Source organism: Mobula hypostoma, chromosome 15, assembly GCF_963921235.1.
Source record: "Mobula hypostoma chromosome 15, sMobHyp1.1, whole genome shotgun sequence".
Taxonomy (NCBI): Eukaryota; Metazoa; Chordata; class Chondrichthyes; order Myliobatiformes; family Myliobatidae; genus Mobula; species Mobula hypostoma.
This window is the reverse complement of record NC_086111.1, coordinates 73,316,979-73,339,918: the sequence shown is the minus strand read 5'-3', so window position 1 is coordinate 73,339,918 and position 22,940 is coordinate 73,316,979. Positions and strand designations below refer to the sequence as shown.

The 22,940-nt window shown below is 46.6% G+C and overlaps 1 protein-coding gene across 1 annotated transcript in view; it reads right to left on the bottom strand.

Moving 5' to 3' along the window:
- Positions 1-15,986, bottom strand: part of LOC134357138 (uncharacterized) — a 106,147-nt gene extending 90,161 nt beyond the window's left edge. Inside the window, exons 1-3 of the mRNA XM_063068435.1 lie at positions 15,675-15,986; positions 5,880-6,085; positions 2,316-2,399 (exon numbers count right to left, since the gene is read on the bottom strand). Of these exons, the coding sequence (XP_062924505.1) occupies positions 2,316-2,399; positions 5,880-6,084 (289 nt within the window). The 5' untranslated portion in view covers position 6,085; positions 15,675-15,986. The remainder of the gene's footprint in view (positions 1-2,315; positions 2,400-5,879; positions 6,086-15,674) is intronic.
- Between the last annotated feature and the right edge of the window lie 6,954 nt (positions 15,987-22,940).

Genomic DNA, 22,940 nt, shown 5'->3' with positions numbered 1-22,940 from the left:
TCGAGAGTCTTCTACCCACCATAAGGCCCAGAGGATTGCTAATAATTCTGTTGCAAAGACAGAAACACCATCTGAAACCCGGTGACCAATCTTAACTCCAGGTTGAGACACATACATCCCAAATCCTGCCCTACTGCTCTCTGGGTCCACTGAGCCATCAGTAAAAATCTTCAGATAAGATCCCCATTTATTATTTAAATATTCATTTACGATCGACGCTGTTGAAATTGCACTGCTTCCTTGAAGCTGAAAAAGGAGGAATAGGTCTACTTCTGGTTCTGGCAAAAGCCAGAAAGGAACAGGTGGCAGCAGTAGCTGGACCTTCCAGATACCGGTGTATTTCTACCACAATCAATTCAAACACCTTGAGTGCACACAGCTGATCTCCGTTTAACTAACCATGTGACTTCTAAAACCAGTTGACTGCACCAGTGATGATGATTTGGTGTGTCATATTAAAGGGGGTGAATACTTACGCAATCAATTATTTTGTGTTTTATATTAGTAATTAATTTTGATCACTTTGTAGAGATCTGCTTTCACTCTGACACGAAAGAGTCTTTTTCAGTTTTTCAGTGTAAAAAAAAAGCGAAATTAAATCCATTGTGATTCAATGTTGTAAAACAATAAAACATGAAAGCTTTCGGGTGGGGGGGGAGGAATATTTTTATAGGCACTGTGTATATATTCCTTGTTGTAATCTATAGTTTATTATTATGTACTGCACTGCACCGTTGCTGTAAAATAACAATTTCACGACATATGCCAGTGAAATTGAACCTGATTCTGATTCTAATCCTGTTGTACCGTGTCCAATGTGACTGAGTAAAAATGTTGAATCCACTGTCGCTCTTGCTCCACACATATGGAACACAGGGTGCAAAGGAGATTTACCAGGATGCTGCCCAGATCAGAGAGCATGTCTTATGAGGACAAGTTGAGTGGGCACGTGGCCAAGTGGTTAAGGCATTGGACTAGCTACCTGAAGGTCGTGAGTTTGAGCCCCAGCCGAGGGAACGTGTTGTGTCCTTGAGCAAGGCACTTAATCACACATTGCTCTGCGACGACACTGGTGCCAAGCTGTATGGGTCCTAATGCCCTTCCCTTGGACAACATTGGTGTTGTGGAGAGGGGAGACTTGCAGCATGGGCAACTGCTGGTCTTCCATACAACCTTGCCCAGGCCTGCACCCTGGAGAGTATAAAGAGTTTCCAGGTGCAGATCCATGGTCTCGCAAGACTAACGGATGCCTTAATGAGTGAGCTCGAGCTTTTCCCTTTGGAGTGACAGAGGATGAGAGCTGACTTGCTAGAGGTGTACAAGATGATCAGAGACAAACGAGAATATCTGCAGATGCTGGAAATCCAAAGTAACAGACAGGCAAAGATCAAGAGGACAGCCAAAGGATTTTCCCCAGGGTGGAAATGGCTAATAGGAGGGGGCATAATTTTACCAGCGCGACTGGAGGAAAGTACAGTGGGGACGTCAGAGGCAGGGTTTCTCACGGAGAGTGGTGCTGGGTGGAACGCCGTACTGGGAGTGGTGGTACCAGCAGATACATTAGGGACATTTAGGAGACTCTTAGACAGGTACATAAATGAAAGAATTATAGAGGGCTATGTGAAAGGGAAGGGTTAGGTTGATCTTAGAGTAGGTTAAATGTTCAGCACAAAGGGCCTGTACTGTCCCAGGACAGTTCTGGACTTTCATATGATGAAAGACTGGATCGGCTAGGCTTATACTCATTGGAATTTAGAAGATTGAGGGGGGATCATATTGAAATGTATAAAATTCTAAAGGGATTGGACAGGCTAGATGCAGGAAGATTGTTCCCGATGTTGGGGAAGTCCAGAACGAGGGGTCACAGTTTGAGGATAAAGGGGAAGCCTTTTAGGACCGAGATTAGGAAAAACTTCTTCACACAGAGAGTGGTGAATCTGTGGAATTCTCTGCCACAGGAAACAGTTGAGGCCAGTTCATTGGCTATATTTAAGAGGGAGTTAGATATGGCCCTTGTGGCTACGGGGATCATAGGGTATGGAGGGAAGGCTGGTGCAGGGTTCTGAGTTGGATGATCAGCCATGATCATACTGAATGGCGGTGCAGGCTCGAAGGGCCAAATGGCCTACTCCTGCACCTATTTTCTATGTTTCTATGACACAGTACTACTCTCCCTCAGCACTACGGGCTGAATTCTGGGCTCATGCCGTGATTTACAGGTGGTTATTGCTATGGGCAGTTTTACCTGCAGGGCAGATGGGAGTGTCTCAGTGACACGAGGGGGGTCCTCGATGTGCACGGTTGGATGAACTCACCTCCACCTGCTGGGTTCAGCGGCCAGCTCACACATCCCATGCTGTCCAGGACAACCAATCGATGGGATCTGCTGTTGTAGGTGACTGGAAAGCAGAAACGAGTCCCATCGTCACACAGCACAGAAACACGCTCTTCAGCCCAACACAACCAAGATCTGTGTCCGGGACAGACCCATTTGCCCCCATTTGCCCCATTTCCCTCTAACTTTCCAACCCGTGTACCTGTCCGAGTATCTTTGAAATGGTGCTGTTGTACCTCCCTCATTCCGGCAGCTCATTCCACACAGGTATCACACACGAGGTAACAAAATTTGCCCCTCAGATTCCCGTTAATCTCTCCCCTCTCACCTTAAACCTGTGCCCTCTAGTTTGTGATACCCCAACCATGGGTAAAAGTCTGTGTGCAGTTACCCCATCTACACCCCTCTATGAGATCAGCCCCATCATTCTCTGCTCCAAGGAATAAAATTAATATAACATAGCCCCCTCACCCACTTCCTCTGACATCTCAATGAAAACGTCCATGCACAGAACATGGAACGGAGAACAGTACAAGCCCTTCGGCCCACAATGTTGTGCTGACTTTTTAACGTACGCTAAGCTTTATCTAACCCCTGATGAGCATAGTTGGAAGACATCATATCCACCTGCTGGGTTCAGTGGCCCTCCATTTTTCCATCATCCATGTGCCAGTCTAAGAATCTCTAAAAGGCCCCCAGAGTATCTGCCTCTACCACTACCCCTGTCAGGGCGTTCCACACACTCACCACTCTCTGTGTAAAAACTTACCCCTGATATTCCCCCTGTACTTTCTTCCAATCACCTTAAAATTACGTTCCCCTCATATTTGCCAATTCAGCCCTGGAGAAAAGTCCATAAGACCATAAGACATAGGAGGAGAATTAGGCCATTCAGCCCATCAAATCTGCTACACCATTCTATCATGGCGGATCCTAGATCCCGCTCAGCCCCATACACCTGCCCTCTCAGCATATCCTTTGATGCCCTGACTGATCAGGAAATGATCAACTTCCACCTTAAATATACTGACGGACTTGGCCTCCACCGCAGTCCGTGCCAGAGCATTCCACAGATTCACTACTGACTGGCTAAAAGAATTCCTCCTTACCTCTGTTCTGAAAGGTTGCCCCTCAGTTCTGAAGCTGTGCCCTGTAGTCCTGGATATCTCCACCATAGGAAACATCCTCTCCACATCCACCCTATCGAGTCCTTTCAACATTCGGTAGGTTTCAATGAGAGCCCCCAGCGTTCTTCTAAATTCCAGTGAGTACAGGCCCAAAGCTGCCAAACGCTCCTCATATATTAACCCCTTCATTCCCAGAATCATCCTCATGAACCTCCTGTGGACTCTCTCCGATGACAACACATTCTTTCTGAGATACGGAGCCCAAAACTGTTGACAATACTCCAAAGTGTGGCCTGATTAGTGTCTTATAAAGTCTCAGCATTATCTCCTTGCTCTTATATTCTATTCCACTTGAAATAAATGCCAACATTGCATTTGCCTTCTTTACCACAGACTCAACCTGCAAGTTAACCTTCTGGGAGTTTTGCATAAGGTCTCCTAAATCCCTCTGCTTCTCTGATGTTTGAACCTTCTCCCCATTTAGATAACAGTCCGCACTATTGTTCCTTTTACCAAAATGCATTATCATACATTTCCCAACACTGTATTCCATCTGCCACCATTTTTGCCCATTCTTCCAATTTGTCTAAGTCCTGCTGCAATCACATTGCTTCCTCAGCACTACCTACCCCTCCACCTATCTTCCTCAGCACTACCTACCCCTCCACCTATCTTCCTCAGCACTACCTACCCCTCCACCTATCTTCCTCAGCATTACCTACCCCTCCAACTATCTTCCTCAGCATTACCTACCCCTCCACCTATCTTCCTCAGCACTACCTACCCCTCCACCTATCTTCCTCAGCACTACCTACCCCTCCACCTATCTTCCTCAGCATTACCCACCCCTCCACCTATCTTCCTCAGCACTACCTACCCCTCCACCTATCTTCCTCAGCACTACCTACCCCTCCACCTATCTTCCTCAGCATTACCTACCCCTCCACCTATCTTCCTCAGCATTACCTACCCCTCCACCTATCTTCCTCAGCACTACCTACCCCTCCACCTATCTTCCTCAGCATTACCTACCCCTCCACCTATCTTCCTCAGCATTACCTACCCCTCCACCTATCTTCCTCAGCACTACCTACCCCTCCACCTATCTTCCTCAGCACTACCTACCCCTCCACCTATCTTCCTCAGCACTACCTACCCCTCCACCTACCTTCCTCAGCACTACTTACCCCTCCACCTATCTTCCTCAGCACTACCTACCCCTCCACCTATCTTCCTCAGCGTTACCTACCCCTCCACCTATCTTCCTCAGCACTACCTACCCCTCCACCTATCTTCCTCAGCACTACCTACCCCTCCACCTATCTTCCTCAGCACTACCCACCCCTCCACCTATCTTCCTCAGCACTACCTACCCCTCCACCTATCTTCCTCAGCACTACCTACCCCTCCACCTATCTTCCTCAGCACTACCTACCCCTCCACCTATCTTTGTATCATCCACAAAGCCATCAATTCCATTATCTACATCATTGACAATGGGAAAAGTAGGGGTCCCAATAGTGACCCCTGAGGGACACCACCAGTCACCGTAGCCAACCAGAGAGGCCCCCTTTTATTCCCACTCACTGCCTCCTGTCTGTCAGCCATTCTGCTATCCAAGCCAGGATCTTTCCTATAACGCCATAGGATTTTATCATGTTAAGCAGCTTTATGTGTGGCACCTTCTCAAGTGCCTTCTGCAAATCCACATAAATGACATCCACTGCCTCTCCTTTGTCCACCCTGCTTGTTACTTCCTCAAAGAACTCTAACAGATTTGCCAGGCAAGAATTCCCTTTACAGAAACCATGCTGACTTTGATTTATTTTATCATTAGTCTCCAAGTATCCCCACACCTCATCTTTAACAATAGATTCCAACACTTTCCCAACCACTAAGGTTAGGCTATCTGGCCTCTAACTTCCCCTCTTTTACAGGCCAGTTAAACTAACCTCAGTGGTTGGGAAATAGTCCGATCACACAATCCTGGGGTCAGACAAGGAGTGAAGCTTCCCCCACACCGTCCCATCACACACTCCCAGAGTCAGACACAGAGTGAATCTCCCTCCACACCGTCCCATCACACACTCCCAGAGTCAGACACAGAGTGAAGCTCCTTCCACACCATCCCATCACACACTCTCGGGGTCAGACATAGAGTGAAGCTCTGTCCTACTGTCCCATCACACACTCCCGGGGTCAGACACAGAGTGAAGCTCCCTCCACACCATCCCATCACACACTCTCGGGGTCAGACATAGAGTGAAGCTCTGTCCTACTGTCCCATCACACACCCCCCGAACAGGATGACAGGGTTATGTACACAAACAGGTCCTCACAACCTCAGTGATGCCTCCGTCCATGTGGCATCTGCTCTGAACTGAATATTTGATCGCAGAATCTCGACTGAATCTCACCTCCCAAGGCTTCCATGCGGTTCCTCAGAAAGGTAAAACTGGACAGCAAAACCGGTTTAAAATTCAGCACGTGGGTACTACCCACAGCACCTGAGACTGACGATGGGGAGCTCCATGTCCGGTCACCAGAGTCCGATGCTCCGGGCTCGGGCTGCACAATCTCCGTATCTGATCCGGTATCCACCTTGCTGCCAACGTTCAGCATCCTGTGTGAAGGGGATAGAGGGGAATTCAAGCTGCTCATAAAACAACCCTCTTTGTCACTAATATCAAAATACAACACACCATTTCAGAAATTCCACACCAGCCCATCACACACTCCCAGGGTCAGACACAGAGTGAAGCTCCCTCCACACCGTCCCATCACACACTCCTGTGGTCAGACACAGAGTGAAGCTCCCTCCACACTGTCCCATCACACACTCCTGGGGTCAGACACAGAGTGAAGCTCCCTCCACACTGTCCCATCGCACACTCCAGGGGTCAGACACAGAGTGAAGCTCCCTCCACACTGTCCCATCACACACTCCTGGGGTCAGACACAGAGTGAAGCTCCCTCCACACCGTCCCATCACACACTCCCGGGGTCAGACACAGAGTGAAGCTCCCTCCACGCCGTCCCATCACACACTCCCGGGGTCAGACACAGAGTGAAGCTCCCTCCACGCCGTCCCATCACACACTCCCGGGGTCAGACACAGAGTGAAGCTCCCTGTCCACTGTATCCATGTTTCCCAGACTCCTTTTCCATTCCCAGAATTGCCAGCCTGTGATGTCTCTCCCCTCTGAGGTCCTGGGTATCAACAGCTGTGAAGATCTATCCTGGGCCCAACATTTTGATGCAATTAACAAGGCACAACAGCAGTTACATTTCATTGGGAGTTTTTGGAGATTTGCTACGTCACCTAAATCTGTAGCAAATTTCTCAGACCAGAGAGCATTCTGACTGATTGGTTCACCATCTCGTATGATGGGGCCACCGCACAGGACCGGTAAAAGCTGCAGAGCATTGTAAACTCAGCCGGCTCTACCCCGGCATTCGTTCTCCCGACATCGAGGACATCTTCAAAGGGCGGTGCCTCAGGAAGGCGGCATCCATCATTAAGGACCCACCCCACCCAGGACATGGCCCCTCCTCATTGCTACCATCAGGGAGGAGGTACAGGACCCGGAAGCCCCACACTCAATGTCTTTGGAACAGCTTTTTCCCTTTGGCCATCAGATTGCTGAACAGACAGTGAACCTGCCCATGACAACTTCCTCAGCATCTTGCTCTGTTCTTGCACTAATATATCTATCTATAGATACATATTCCTTTGTGTAACTTATAGTAGTAATTTTAAGTACTGCACTGTACTACTAACATAAAACAATACATTTCATGACATAAATAAATAAAGGCATCCGTTAGTCTTGCGAGACCATGGATTTGTGCCTTGGAAGGTCTCCAGGGTGCAGGCCTGGGCAAGGCTGCATGAAAGACCTGCAGTTGCCCATGCTGCAAGTCTCCCCTCTCCAAGCCACCGATGTTGTCCAAGGGAGGGGCATTAGGACCCATACAGCTTGGCACCAGTGTCGTCGCAGAGCAATGTGTGATTAAGTGCCTTGCTCAAGGACACAACACGCTGACTCGGCTGGGGCTCAAACTCACGACCTTCAGGTCACTAGTCCAATGCCTTAACCACTTGACCACGTGCTCACATTTCATGACATATGTCAGTGATAATCTGATTCTGATCCTTACTGTGTACATGTGCATCAAGACTCAACATTGAAGATTGTTTCGTGTTCGTTCCCATACACGCGTGTGTAAAGGAGAATGAAATAATTGTTGCTCTCGATTCAAAGCACAAGCATAAACACAATAAGATAAAGAACACAATAATAATTAAAACACAATAAATATAAATACATAAGGTAGCTTATATACGTAGATTGATTGTAGGTCCATAAAGTGACGCTAGGCACAGGGGTGTCTGTACATAAGGTGACTTTGACAGGAAATGATAAATTAGTGGTGGTTGGGGGTGTGGAGGGGTGGGTTAGCAGGTGGAGGTGTTGATCAGCCTTACTGCTTCGGGAAAGTAACTGTTTTTGAGTCTGGTGGTCCTGGTGTAGATACTGCATAGCCCCCTCCCTGATCAAAGAGCAACACCTCACACTTTGTCTACATTAAATCCCATCTGCCACTTCTCAGCCCATTTTTCCAGCTGGAAGCCATGACAGCTTTCCTCACTGTCCACTACATCCCCAACCTCTGTGTCATCAGCAAATTTGCTCTTTGCACATCTGCTGTGCCCGTGACCGCAAAAAAAACTGCGAAGAGCTGTGGACACAACTCAGCATGTCCTGGAAAACAGGATTAAGGTGAGAGGGAGAGATTCAATCGCAACCTGAGAGGCAACAGCGTGGTATTGATGTGGAACGAGCTGCCAGAAGAAATGATTGAGACAGGTATAATAACAACATTTAAAAGACGCTTGGGAAGATACATGAATTAGCAAGGTTTAGAAGGTTCTGGGCCAAATGATACTGACTTGGATGGGGTAGCTTGGTCTAGATGGGCCAAAGGGCCTGTTCTGCACAGTATAACTCCATGACTCTAACTAGGTTGGAATGAACATCACAGGTTAAGCTAAGAAGGCTCGAGAGGCTAAAGAAATTTGAGATGTCACCTTTTACCCTCACGATAGAAAGCTTCCTCTACAGATGCATCACTGCTCAGCCCGAGACCACAAGAAACTGCAGAGGGTTGAGTACACAGCTCAGCACCTCACAGAAACCGGCCTCCCCTCCGTGGGCTCCGTCTACACTTCTCGCTGGCTCGGTAAAGCAGCCAGCATGATCACGCTGGACGCTCCTGCTTCTCCCCTCTCCCACCGGGTGCACAAAGGACACAAAAGCCTGAAAGCGCGTCCCACCAGGCCCAAGGACAGCTTCCACCCCGCTGCTGTGAGCATTGCATAGCTCCCCGGTATGGTAAGATGAACCCGACCTCACAATCTACCTGCTTGTGACCTTGTACACTGTCTCCCTGCACTGCACTTTCTCTGTAGCTCTGGCACTTTATTCTGCGTTCTGTTATAGTTTTACCTTGTTTTGCCTCAATGCACTGTGTAATGATTTGATCTGAATGAACAGCGTGCAAGACACGCTTTTCATTCTACAGTATCTCCGTACATATGACAATAATAAACCAACACGAATCCCGGGTTGACCAGGAGGGGGCGCCAAGGGCCTGATGGCGCAGCTCAGCTGTCTGGGGAGGTATAATGAATGGGACCCGGAGGAGAGCCGAAACACTGCTAGAACACACAACGAACTTTGGGGTTCAAAATAAAACAGAAGAGTAGGAAAGCCAGCAGAAAAGCAGGGATAAAAACTGAGTTACCTTAGAATTTATGTTGGACTGAAAGTGAGAAAGAAAAACGCAGATGTTGGAAATCTGAGACAAAAATAGGGTCCTAGCACCAAACATATCTTTACCTCCAACCCACTTTCCACAGGGATCACTCCCTCCACGATTCCCTTGTCCATTTGTTCCTCCCAACTAATCTCCCCCCAGGCACTTATCCCTGCAAGTGGTCTAAATGCTACACCTGCTCATTCACCTCCTTCCTCACCTCCGTTCAGGGCCTCTAAGGGTTGTCTCCAGCTGTGAATCCGCTGGGTTCACCTACTGCGTCCAGTGCTCCCAATGAGATCTTCTCTGCATTGATAGGACCCATTGTAAATGGGGGTACTGCTTTGTCGAACACCTCTGCTCCCTCCGTCAAAAGCGGAACTTCCCGGTGGCCAAACATTTTAATTCCCATTCCCATCCCCGTCCCCGTCCTGACGTGTCAGTCCATGGTCTCCTCTTGTCCCAAGATGAGGCCGCCCTCAGGGTGGAGAAACAACACCTTATATGCCATCTGAGTAGCCTCCAACCTGATGACATGAATACCGACTTTTCCTTCCTGTAAAAAAAACAATCCCTACCCTTTCCCTCTTCTAGTGTTCTGCACTCTGGCCTCTTACCTCTTCTCATCTGCCCGTCACTTCCCCCTGGGTCCCCTCCATTCTCCTCTCCTATCAGAATCCCTTCCTTTTCCCACCCACCTGACCTCATCTATCACCTGCTAGCTATCCTCCTTCCCTCCCCCAACCTTTTTATTCCAGCGCCTTCCCCTTCCTTTCCAGCCCCAAAGAAGAGTCCCGACCTGAAACGTCAGAATCAGGTTTAATATGACTGGATATTAATATACATTGTGAAATTTGTTGTCTTTGCAGCAACAGTACAATGCAATTCATAATAATAGGGAAAAATGTGAATTACGGTAAATACATATATGTATATTAAATAGTTACATAAGTAGAGCAAATCTAGGAATAAAAAAGGAGCAAGGTTGTGTTCATGAGTGACGCTGACTATTTATTCTGCTCCATAAACACTGCCAGATTTGCTGAGTTCCTCCAGCATTTCGTGTATGTTGCTCTGGATTTCCAGCATCTACAGAATCTTTTGTGTTTGTGAATTGCAGACAATGTCCAGCAGGTCAGACAGCCTCTGCGTGTGTGTGGGAGGGGGGAGGGAGAAGGTGTAGAGATGGCAAAACATCTTGAAGAAAGCCATAAGCCTGCCCTCCCACAGTTTCGACTCAGCAGACTGAGCATCCGCAGCATTTTCCATTTTTAGAGTGTACAATCATGGAATCATGCTGCAAGAAACAGACTGTTCAGTCCATCGGGTCCATACAACCAAGATTCACACCTGATCCAGTCCCACTTGCCTGTATTTGGCCCAAATCCCTCCAATCCAGGGCTTCCCAACCTTTTTTATGCCACAGACCCCGACCATTAACCGAGGGGTCTGTGGACCCCAGGGTGGGAACCCCTGTTCTGAACCACAAGCCTGTCCTGTAAAACAATAACAATTCAGAATAAACTGTAAAAGCTACCAGAAAAGTATTCAGTGCTGAGTGCCGGAGATGGGATGTTACATTGAAGAAATAAGGCTGAAAGAGTACAGAGAAAATTTACAAGGATGTTACCGGGTCTGGAGGACCTGAATTATATGGGAAGATTGAATAGGTCAGGACTTTATTCTTTGGAACGTAGAAGATCGAGGGGAGATCTGATAGAGGCATACAAAATTATGAGGGGTATAGACAGGGTAAATGCAAGCAGGCTTTTTCCACTGAGGTTGGGTGGGACTACAACCAGAGATCATGGTTAAAGGAGAAAGGTGAAAAGTTTAAGAGGAACTTCTTCACTCAGAAGATTGTGAGAGTGTGGAATGAGCTGACAGTGCCAGCTCAATTTTAATGTTTCAGTAAAGTTTGGATAGGTGCATGGATTGTAGGGATATGGAGGGCTATGGTCCCAGTGCCTGTCAATGGGAGCAGGCAGTGTAAATGGTTCGGCATGGACTAGATGGGCCGAAGGAACTTGTTTCTGAGCTGTAGTTTCTATAACTCTAAAAGTGCACAGCAGGTGAACAATAAAGTGTGAGGTCATAACAAGGTAGATTGTGACGTCGACAATCTTTTTGTTCAAGAGGTTCATTCTATAGTCAGAGCAGCAGGACAGAAGCTGTCCTTGAGCCTGGCGGGATGTGCTTTCAGGATTTTGTATCTTCTGCCCGATGGGAGGAGAAGAACAGAGACTATCCAGGGTGTGAGGGGTCTTTGACTCTGCCGGCTGCTTTGCTGAGGCAGCCAGAAGTTTAGACAGAGTCGATGGAGGGGAAGCTGGTTTCTGCGATGTCCATGACTTCCTGTGGTTTGTTGTGGTCACAGGCAGAGCAGTTGCCAGACCAAGCCATGATGCATCCGTGATTCTGCGATTGTTTCCTGGCTACTTGTCCTTCCCCGCCCTCCACCTTTTCATCCTGGCATCCTCCTCCTTCCTCTCCGGTCCTGAAGAAGGGTCTCAGCCAGAAACACCAACTGTTTCATTTCCACAGATGCTGCCTGACCTGCTGAGTTCCTCCAGCACTTTGTGTATGTTGTATGTGGTTAGGGTGCTTTCTGTGGTGTTTCGATAAACATTGCTGAGGGTTGACCAGGACACGCTGAAATACCGAGGAATGTGGAGGTGTTGCTGGAAGTCTGGAGCAAGACACACAAAGTTTTGGGGAAACTCAGCAGGGCCTGGCAGCATCTTTGAAGGGAAATGTGAATGTCGACTGTCCACTTCCCTCCACAGATGCTGCCTGACTCACTGAGATCCCGGGTACTTTATGTGTGTTGGAGATCATCATCATCATCAGGTGCCGTGCCCAGTTTGAGCTTTGACTGCCAAGACCCACACACTCCTGTTTCAGGTCAAGTGGACCAATTCATTCATATTCATTTCCAGTTCTCTGGCTGCTGTCTCCATTATCATTTGTCTTTGTCTTCCTCTTGCTTTCTTCCCTTCAATCTTTCCCATAATTACCGTGTATTCTAACTCCTCTTTCCTAATCACATGTCCAATGAAGTTACGTTGCCTTTTCATGATCTCATACATTATTTCTCTTTTTGTGTTTGTTCTGTTCATGACATCCTCATTAGATATTCGTTTCGTCCATGATATTCTTTGCATCCTCCTCAAAAACCACATCTCTGCTGCTACAATTCGTTTCCTCATGTTACTAGATATTGTCCAACAGTCTGATCCATATAACATAACTGGATAATTGTAACATTTCAGTACTCTGAGGTGGGTTGTCATGCCTAGTTTAGTATTGGTCAGTATACTCTTCACTCTCATAAGGTGTCTTTTGCCATCCCTATTCTTCTTTTGATGTCCACATCGCACCTGCCATCTGATGTCACCCAGCTTCCTAAGTAGCAAAAGTTCTGTACTTGTTTTATGCCTTCCCCATTTATTCTCAGCCTGCAGATAGGATTCTCCTTCTCTTTGGATATCACCATACATTCTGTCTTTTTGAAATTGATAGATAGACCCATTTTTACACTGTCTTCAGCAATTATATCAATTAAGTTTTGTAATTCTTCCTCCGTACTTGCAATTAACACAGTGTCATCTGCATATCTGAAATTATTGATGTTTTCACCACCAACTTTAGTTCCCAAGATGTTTCTTATTTTTTTGTAATATTATTTCACTGTACACATTAAACAAATCAGGGGAGAAAACACACCCTTGTCTGATGCCTCTCTTGATTTTGGTAAACTGACTCACTTCTCCATCTATCCTTACAGCGGCAGTTCGTTCCCAGTACAGATTTCTGATTATGCGGAGGTCTTTCGAATCTAGATCTAAAGTTTTCTGTAATATTTCAAATAACTTATTGTGCTTCACTTTATCAGGTGCTTTTGTGTAGTCAATAAAACAAACAAATCTGTGCTGGAGATACATTAAACATTCACACAGTGGCTAGAATGATCCATTAAAAGTCAGAATATCAAAGGATCAAAGGTAGAGAGTCACTCTGAGGTTCAGAATCAGATTTAGTATCACTGATATATGCCGTGAAATACATTATAAAACTATAAGTTAATTCTATAAATAAGATACACATCCTTTAGGAGCTTAAGAAGGGGCTGAGAAGAGCAAGAAGGGGGCATGAAAAGGCCTTGGCGAGTAGGGTAAAGGAAAACCCCAAGGCATTCTTCAATTATGTGAAGAACAAAAGGATGACAGGAGTGAAGGTAGGACCGATTAGAGATAAAGGTGGGAAGATGTGCCTGGAGGCTGTGGAAGTGAGCGAGGTCCTCAATGAATACTTCTCTTCGGTATTCACCAATGAGAGGGAACTTGATGAAGGTGAGGACAACATGAGTGAGGTTGATGTTCTGGAGCATGTTGATATTAAGGGAGAGGAGGTGTTGGAGTTGTTAAAATACATTAGGATAGATAAGTCCCCGGGGCCTGACGGAATATTCCCCAGGCTGCTCCACGAGGCGAGAGAAGAGATTGCTGAGCCTCTGGCTAGGATCTTTATGTCCTCGTTGTCCACGGGAATGGTACCGGAGGATTGGAGGGAGGCGAATGTTGTCCCCTTGTTCAAAAAAGGTAGTAGGGATAGTCCGGGTAATTATAGACCAGTGAGCCTTACATCCGTGGTGGGAAAGCTGTTGGAAAAGATTCTTAGAGATAGGATCTATAGGCATTTAGAGAAACATGGTCTGATCAGGGACAGTCAGCATGGCTTTGTGAAAGGCAGATCATGTCTAACAAGGCTGATAGAGTTCTTTGAGGAGGTGACCAGGCATATAGATGAGGGTAGTGCAGTGGATGTGATCTATACGGATTTTAGTAAGGCATTTGACAAGGTTCCACGTGGTAGGCTTATTCAGAAAGTTAGAAGGCATGGGATCCAGGGAAGTTTGGCCAGGTGGATTCAGAATTGGCTTGCCTACAGAAGGCAGAGAGTGGTGGTGGAGGGAGTACATTCAGATTGGAGGATTGTGACTAGTGGTGTCCCACAAGGATCTGTTCTGGGACCTCTACTTTTTGTGATTTTTATTAACACCTGGATGTGGGGGTAGAAGGGTGGGTTGGCAAGTTTGCAGATGACGCAAAGATCGGTGGTGTTATAGATAGTGTAGAGGATTGTCAAAGATTGCAGAGAGACATTGATAGGATGCAGGAGTGGGCTAAGAAGTGGCAGATGGAGTTCAACCCAGAGAAGTGTGAGGTGGTACACTTTGGAAGGACAAACTCCAAGGCAGAGTACAAAGTAAATGGCAGGATACTTGGTAGTGTGGAGGAGCAAAGGGATCTCGGGGTACATGTCCACAGATCCCTGAAAGTTGCCTCACAGGTGGATAGGGTAGTTAAGAAAGCTTATGGGGTGTTAGCTTTCATAAGTCGAGGGATAGAGTTTAAGAGTCGCGATGTAATAATGCAGCTCTATAAAACTCTGGTTAGGCCACACTTGGAGTACTGGGTCCAGTTCTGGTCGCCTCACTATGGGAAGGATGTGGAAGCATTGGAAAGGGTACAGAGGAGATTTATCAGGATGCTGTCTGATTTAGAAAGTATGCATTATGATCAGAGATTAAGGGAGCTAGGGCTTTACTCTTTGGAGTGAAGAAGGATGAGAGGAGACAGGATAGAGGTGTACAAGATAATAAGAGGAATAGATAGAGTGGATAGCCAGCGCCTCTTCCCCAGGGCACCACTGCTCAATACAAGCGGACATTGCTTTAAGGTAAGGGGCGGGAAGTTCAAAGGGGATATTAGAGGAAGGTTTTTTACTCAGAGTGGTTGGTGCGTGGAATGCACTGCCTGAGTCAGTGGTGGAGGCAAATACACTAGTGAAGTTTAAGAGACTACTAGACAGGTGTATGGAGGAATTTACGGTGGGGGGTTATATGGGAGGCAGAGTTTGAGGGTCGGCACAACATTGTGGGCCGAAGGGCCAGTACTGCGCTGTACTATTCTATGTATGTTCTATATATAATTAAACAAGTAGTATAAAAAGAGACAAAATGGTGAAGTATTCTGCATGGATTTACAGTCCATTCAGATAATTTGACGGCGATGGGTTACAGCTAGTTGGAGCGGGGGCTCCAAACATTTTATGTCATGGACCCCTGTTTGCGAGTCAAGAAGACGATTAGGCCTGAAATTCACAACTGGGATCAGGGTTTGCCACTTTGGGGTCCGTGATCAGGAATCTGGAGGTCAAACCCATTAGAATTTCATTTGGGACCAGGGGGTAGAGTTTGAAGTCGGTATTGACGTTGTCGCCTCCCACTGGAAGCCCCGGGATAAATCCTACCCTTGTCAACCCGGGCCAGCGGGCTCACCTCTACGTTAGGGTACAGAAAGATGGCGCAGAGGAGGGTCAATACTTACTTTCGAGCTCCGGGTCCAGGTAACGCAGTCCACCCGCTCTCTCTCTCTCTCCGTTGCGTGAGGAGGTCGGTCACTCGGCTACTTCTGCCTGCGAACAGAGGCGTTAGAGAACCATTCGAACCAAAATATACCGGTCACCTCAAAGGGATCGAACACCACCTCCCCCCACCCCCATTGTGCTCGAGAATTATGTTCCGCCGGTCGGGGGAATGCCGCCTTCCTCTGTTCCACTCACAAAACGCTGGAGGAATTCAGCAGGTCAGGCAACATCCATAGAAACATAGAAAACCTACAGCACAATACAGGCCCTTCGGCTCACAAAGTTTTGCCGAACATGTCCCTACCTTAGAAATTACTAGGGTTACCCATAGCCCTCCATTTTACTAAGCTCCATGTATCTATCCAGGTGTCATTTCAAAGACCCTATCGTATCCGCCTCCACCACCATTGCCGGCAGCCCATTCCACGCACTCACCACTCTCTGAGTAAAAAACTTACCCCTGACATCTCCCCTGTACCTACTCCCCAGCACCTTAAACCCGTGTTCTCTTGTGGCAACCATTTCAGCCCTGGGAAAAAGCCTCTGACTATCCACACGATCAATGCCTCTCATCATCTTATACACCTCTATCAGGTCACCTCTCATCCTCCGTCCCTCCAAGGAGAAAAGGCCGAATTCACTCAACCTGTTTTCATAAGGCATGCTCCCCAATCCAGGCAACATCCTTGTAAATCTCCTCTGCACCCTTTCTATGGTTTCCACGTCCTTCCCGTAGTGAGGTGACCAGAACTGAGCACAGTACTCCAAGTGGGGTCTGACCAGGGTCCTATATAGCTGCAACATTACCTCTCGGCTCCTAAGCAATAAACAGTCCACGTTTCAGACTGAAACGTCAACTGTTTTAAAAGTTCAAAGTAAATTTATTATCAAAATACAGGTATGTCACCACGCACAACCCTGAGATTCATTTTCTTGCAGGCATACTCAATAAATCCATAATAAAATAATAACCAGAATAGAAGCACACCAACTTCGACATTCAACCCAAGTCGTCGAGGAGTCCTTGAAAGTGAGAACATTTCAATGGTGAGACAAGTGAAGTTGAGAAAAGTTAACCCCTCTGGTTCAAGAGCTAGGAGCAATAACTGTTCCTGAACCCGGTGACGTGAGCCCTGAGGCTCTCGTACCTGCTTCCTGAAGGTAGCAGTGAGAAGAGACCACGTCCTGGGTGGTGGGGGTCCCTGACGATGGATGCTGCTTTCCTGCAACAACGCTTCATGTTGTTGTTCAATGCTCAATGGTGGGAAGGGCTTTACCCATGATGGACTGGACCGTATCCACTACTTTTTGGAGGATTTTCCATTTAAGGGCATTGGTGTTCCCATACCAGGCTGTGATACAGCCAGTCAATATATTCTCCACCACACATCTGAAACACCCTGGAAAAGCTTTCACTGCTAACGTAATGGTCTTTCTGTAGGAGCAGGGTTTGGTTTAGGGTTAGAGATAACGGGGGCTTTGGAATATGAGCCGTCCATTGAGGGGAGTGTGTTTTCTTGCTGTGTGCCTGACACCAAGGTAATCTGGGTCTTTTGTTCGGCGAGAGACGGAGAAAGAAGATGCCAGAAAGGAGAGGTCGTAGAGACCAGAAAGGAGGGGACTTGGAGTGGGGCCAGGGGTTGACAAAGCCCGGGGAAATCGATGGAGGATTGGAAAATGGGCCCTTTTCTTTTTGTTTTTCTTTACTAAACCTTTAGGTCAATTTAAGAATTATAAAGCTCACTTGTTTAATTGCACATGATGTACTGTCTGTTACTCCATAGTACTGATTTGTAACAGGGTGACACATCAGGCAGCATCCACCCAAACAGGAGGTTTTGCACCTCAATCTCACACGTTTGGTGGGGCCAGAGATGGTCTTCCTGAGACTGACACAGCTGATGGAACCTGAGGATTACACATCTATAGAAGTTTGTCAAAGTTTATCATGCTGAATCTTTGCAAACTCCTAAGGAAGTAGAGGTGCTGCCATGCTGTCTTTGTAATTGCCCTTATGTGCTAAGCCCAGGACAGGTCCTCTGAATGATAACACTAAGGTATTTAAAGTTGCTGACCCTCCCCATCTGTGATCCTCCGATGAGGACTGTCTCATGGACTTCTGGCTTCTTTCTCCTGAAGTCAATAATCAGTTCCTTGGTCTTGCTGACATTGAGTGAGAGGTTGTTGTTGTGGCTCCAGTCAGCCAGATTTTCAATCTCTCTCCTATACGCTGATTCATCACCACCTCTGCTTTGGCCTTTGACAGTGGTGTCACCGGCAGACTTGAATATGCCATCAGGTTAGAGGCTATTCCAGTGGAATATGAGGTGTTGCTCCTTCAACCTGACTGCGGCCTTATCATGGCAGTGGAGGAGGCTGTGAACCAACCATTAGGAATGGGAAGTTGAATTGGAATGGGTGACTACTGGCAAATCCTGCCTACTCTGTCCCCAAATCTACATCAGCTCTTACCGATGTAAATGTCACCAAGGTGCTGCCTGGAATAGACAGTATTGGCTAGAAGGAGAGGTTAGACAAAGTTAAGATTGTTTTCTCAGGAGTGTTGGAGGCTGAAAGAAGAACTGATAGAGGTTTATAAAATTATCAGAGGCTCTGAGGTAGATAGAGTCCTTTTCCCAAGGTGTAAATACCAAATACTGTAGGGCTTGGCTTTAAGGCATGAGGGTGGAGAGTTAGAGTGGTAGGTGCCTGAAATGCACCACCAGTGGAGATGATGGAAGTTTTTAAGAGGCATTCTGTCAGACACATAAACTGGCAGGAAATGCAGAAGTACAGGACGTGCTGCCAGATAGTTTTAATTTAATTTGGCATCATGCTGACAGATATTGTGGGCTGTAGGGATCAACGTCCTAAGTTCTATCAGCCAATATTAATCATTCCTATGCCCATTCCCATTTTGACATGTCGGGCGATGGCCTCCTCCTCTTCTGCCACAATGAGGCCACTCTCAGGGTGGAGGAGCAACACCTCATATTCCATCTGGGTAGCCTCCAACCTGATAGGATGAACATCGACTTCTCCTTCTAGTAATTTTCCCCCTCCCCTTTCACTCTTCTCCAATGTCCCACTTTGGCCTTGTACCTTTTCTCCTTACCTGGCCATCACCTACCACTGGTGTCCCTCTTACTTTCCCATGGCCTACTCTCCCCTACTATCAGATTCCTTCTTCTCTGGCCCTTCGCTTTTTCCAATCATCCCCTCCCGGCTTCTTACTTCACCCCCCACTTCCCTACCTATCACCCTCTGGCCATCCTCCGTCTCCTCCCCACACCTTTTTATTCTGGCATCTTTCCCCTTCCTTTCCAGTCCTGTTGAAGGGTCTTGGCCTGAAACATTGACTGTTTATTCATTTCCACAGATGCTACCTGACCTGCTGAGTTCCTCCAGCATTCTATGTATGCTGCTCAGTACTAATTATTCACCTGGTTTTGCTCCTCATTAGCCTGTGTTAATACCCTCCTGCAACATGGAATGGCTAATTCTTCAGTATTAAGTGCCATTGCTTCCTCTTTCCACAGATGCTGCCCGACCTTCTCAGTCATTATTACGGCTTCAGTTTTGATCTCAGATTTCCAGCACCTGTGGGGTTTTTGAATTTTATCAGATGGCTTAACTGTGTGCAGTTCTGGTTGCCTCATTATGGAAAGGAGCGTGGAGAGGGTGCCGAAGAGGTTCACCAGGATGCTGTCTAGACTGGGTGTATGACCCATAAGTAAAGACTGAACAAACGTGGACTGTTTTCTCTGAAATGTTGGAGGCCAATGGAGACCTGAGGTTTTGTTTTAATTATGAGAGATACACAGTCAGAGTCTTTACCCAAAGGTGTTGTTCGTCCATCGTTGGCGTCGATGAGGACCTCGACACAATTATGATGGTGTCGAGACTAGCGCGTGGTTTGGATTGAAGTGAGGGAGAGTTGCGCAGCGTCAGCCTCACTCTCTCTTCCCAATTCCCATCTGGATCCAGTGGCAAGACAGAGTCTAGACGGCTGGAAATGGGACTAGGCGCAGTGGATGACCAGGATGTCTTCTGTGTCTTGTCCTGCTCTACACGTTCCACAACGCTTGCAGAGACCGCCTTCTTGACCGTTGGACCTTCCATTGGTCTCGTCCGCTCAATCCGTCGGAGTCTGTCTTCACATGCTGGGATGGACAACTCCCTATCTCACCGAGGGTTTGAGACCCATCGGCTACCCTCACCTGGTTTAGCCGGCTTGTCGAAGCCGTTGCTCGGGGTGTGGCCGCTGTCGCATGCAAACAGCTACGGGGAGCCACAGGTGAGAGCTGAGTGCCAGGTGGGGACCAAAGGTGGACTAACCCAAAGGGAGAAATGTCAAAATACCCAAAGGTGTGCTTCTAAAGTTAGAGGGGGAAGTTTAGATACATTTGTCCCATGTACATCTAAGTACAGGTTCCCACGTACAGGGAAATGTGGTGTTTGCGTTAACAACCAACACAATCTACGTTCAGGGACAGCCCGCAAGTGTTGCCAGGCATTCTGTAATGCACTGTACTGCTGCCACAAAACAACAAATTTAAGGATGTGTACTCAGTGGCCACATTAGTAGATACACCTGCTCAATAATGCCAATATCTAATCAGCCAGTCATGCGGCAGCAAATCAATGAAAGCAGTCTTAGTTGCCGTTGAGACCAAACACCAGAACAGGGAAGAAATGTGGCTTTAACCATGGAGTAATTGTTAATCAACACACATCAAAGTTGCTGGTGAACGCAGCAGACCAGGCAGCATCTCTAGGAAGAGGTCCTCTAGAGATGCTGCCTGGCCTGCTGCGTTCACCAGCAACTTTTATGTGTGTTGCTTGAAATTCCAGCATCTGCAGATTTCCTTGTGTTTGAGTAATTGTTAATGCCAGGCAGGGTGGTTTGAGTGTCTCAGAAACTGCTGATCTCCTGGTATTTTCATGCACAACAGTCTCTAGGGTTTACAAAGTTGAAAGTAAATGTATTATCAAAGTACATATATGTCACCTAACACAACCCTGAGATTCATTTTCTTGTGGGCATACTCAATAAATCAATAGAAGAGTAAGCGTAACAAAATCAATAAAAGACCACTCACCTAGGACATTTAAACAGACTGCAGAAGACAAACTGGAAATAGAAAATGAAATAATGATGATGATAATAATAATAAAGTAAGATATACGAGGGGTGTTTGATAAGTTCGTGGTCTAAGGTCGAAGGAGATGAGTTAACTTCGAACTTTCTGCATAATCACTCAAAGAGTTGACCTGCACGTGCAGCAAATGAAGGACACCAAAAGTTTTTTCAGTTATTTAAAGAGTAAAAGAAAGATGAGAGCTGATATTAGACTACTGGAAAATGATGCCGGTGAGTTAGTAATGGGGGACAAAGAAATGGCAGATGAACTTAGTGGGTATTTTGCATCAGTCTTTGCTATATCAGTCTAGCAGTGTCCCAGAAAGTCCGTGAGTGAATGCCATTGCTATTACAAAGGAAGAAGTGCTCGGCAAACTCAAAGGTCTTAAGGTAGATAAGTCACTTCGACTAGATGGACTACATCTCAGAATCCTGAGAGAGATTGCTGAAGAGATAACAGATGCATTGGTCATGATCTTTCAAGAATCACTTAATTCTGGCATACTCCTGGAGGACTGGAAGATTACAAATGTCACACCACTCTTTAAGAAGGGAGGAAGGCAAAACAAAGGAAATTATAGGCCAGATAGCCTGACCTCAATGGTTGGGAAAGCATTGGAGTCTATTATTAAGGATAAGGTTTCAGAGGCTAATGATAAAATAAGTCAAAGTTAGCATGGTTTCTGTAAAGGGAAATCTTGCCTAACAAGAGTTCTTTGAGGAAGTAACACGTACGGCGGTCAAAGGAGAGGCAGTGGATGTATCTAGTTGGATTTCCAGAAGGCATTTGATAAGGTGCCACACGAGGCAGCTTAACAAGATAAAATCCTGTGGCATTACAGGAAAGATACTGGCATGGATAGAGGAATGGCTGACAGGCGGGAGGCGGGAGGCAGCGAGTGGGAATAAAGGGGACCTTTCTGGTTGGCTGCCAGTGACTAGTGGTGTTCCTCAGGGGTCAGTAATGGGACTACTCCTTTTCACATTGTTTGTCAATGATTTGGAGTATGAAATTGATGACTTTGTTTCAAAGTTTGAGGATGATATGTGGAGGGGTAGGTAGTGCTGAAGAGGTAATGTGATTGCAGCAGGACTTAGACAAATTGGAAGAATGGGCAAAAAAGTGGCAGATGCAAGTATTGGGAAATGTGCAATAATGCATTTTGGTAAAAGGAACACTAGTGTGGACTATTATTTAAATAGGGAAAAGTTTCAAACATTAGAGGTGCAGAAGGATTTAGGAATGCAAAACTCCAGAAGGCTGAGTCTGTGGTAAAGAAGGCAAATACAATGTTGGTATTTATTTCAAGGGGAATAGAATATAAAAGCAACAAGATAATGCTGAGGCTTTAAAAGACATTAGCCACACTACACTTGGAGTATTGTCAACAGTTTTGGGCCTCATCTCAGAAAGGATGTTTTGTCATTGGAGAGAGTCTACAGAAGGTTCATGAGGATGATTCCAGAAATGAAGTGGTTAACAGATGAGGAGAGTTTGGCAGCTTTGGGACTTTAACTCACTGGAATTTAGAATGTGTGTGGGGGGGGGGGAATCTCATTGAAATTTACTGAATGTTGAAAGGACTAGATAGGGTGGATGTGGAGAGAATGTTTCCTATGGTGGGGGTATCCAGAATTAGAGGGCACAGCTTCAATCGAGGGGCAACTTTTTAAGAACAGAGGTAAGGAGGAATTTTTTTTTAAGCCATAGAGTAGTGAATCTGTCAAATGCTCTGCCACAGACTGTGGTGGAGGCCAAGTCCGTGAGTATATTTAAGGCCGCAGTCGATCGTTTCCTGCTCGGTGAGAGCATCAAAGGATATGGCAAGACAGCAGGTGTATGAGGTTGAGTGGGATCCAGGATTAGCCATGATGGAATGGCAGAGCAGACTCAATGGGCTGAATGGCCTCATTCTGCTCCCATGTCTTATGGTCTTATATCTTGAGTGGTGGGGGTCCCTGATGATGGATCCTGCTTTCCTGCGACAGGGTTTCATGTAGATTTGCCAAATGGTTGTGAGAACTTTACCAGTGATGGATTGGGCTGTATAATGGTGTGAAAAACCAAAAACATCCAGTGAGC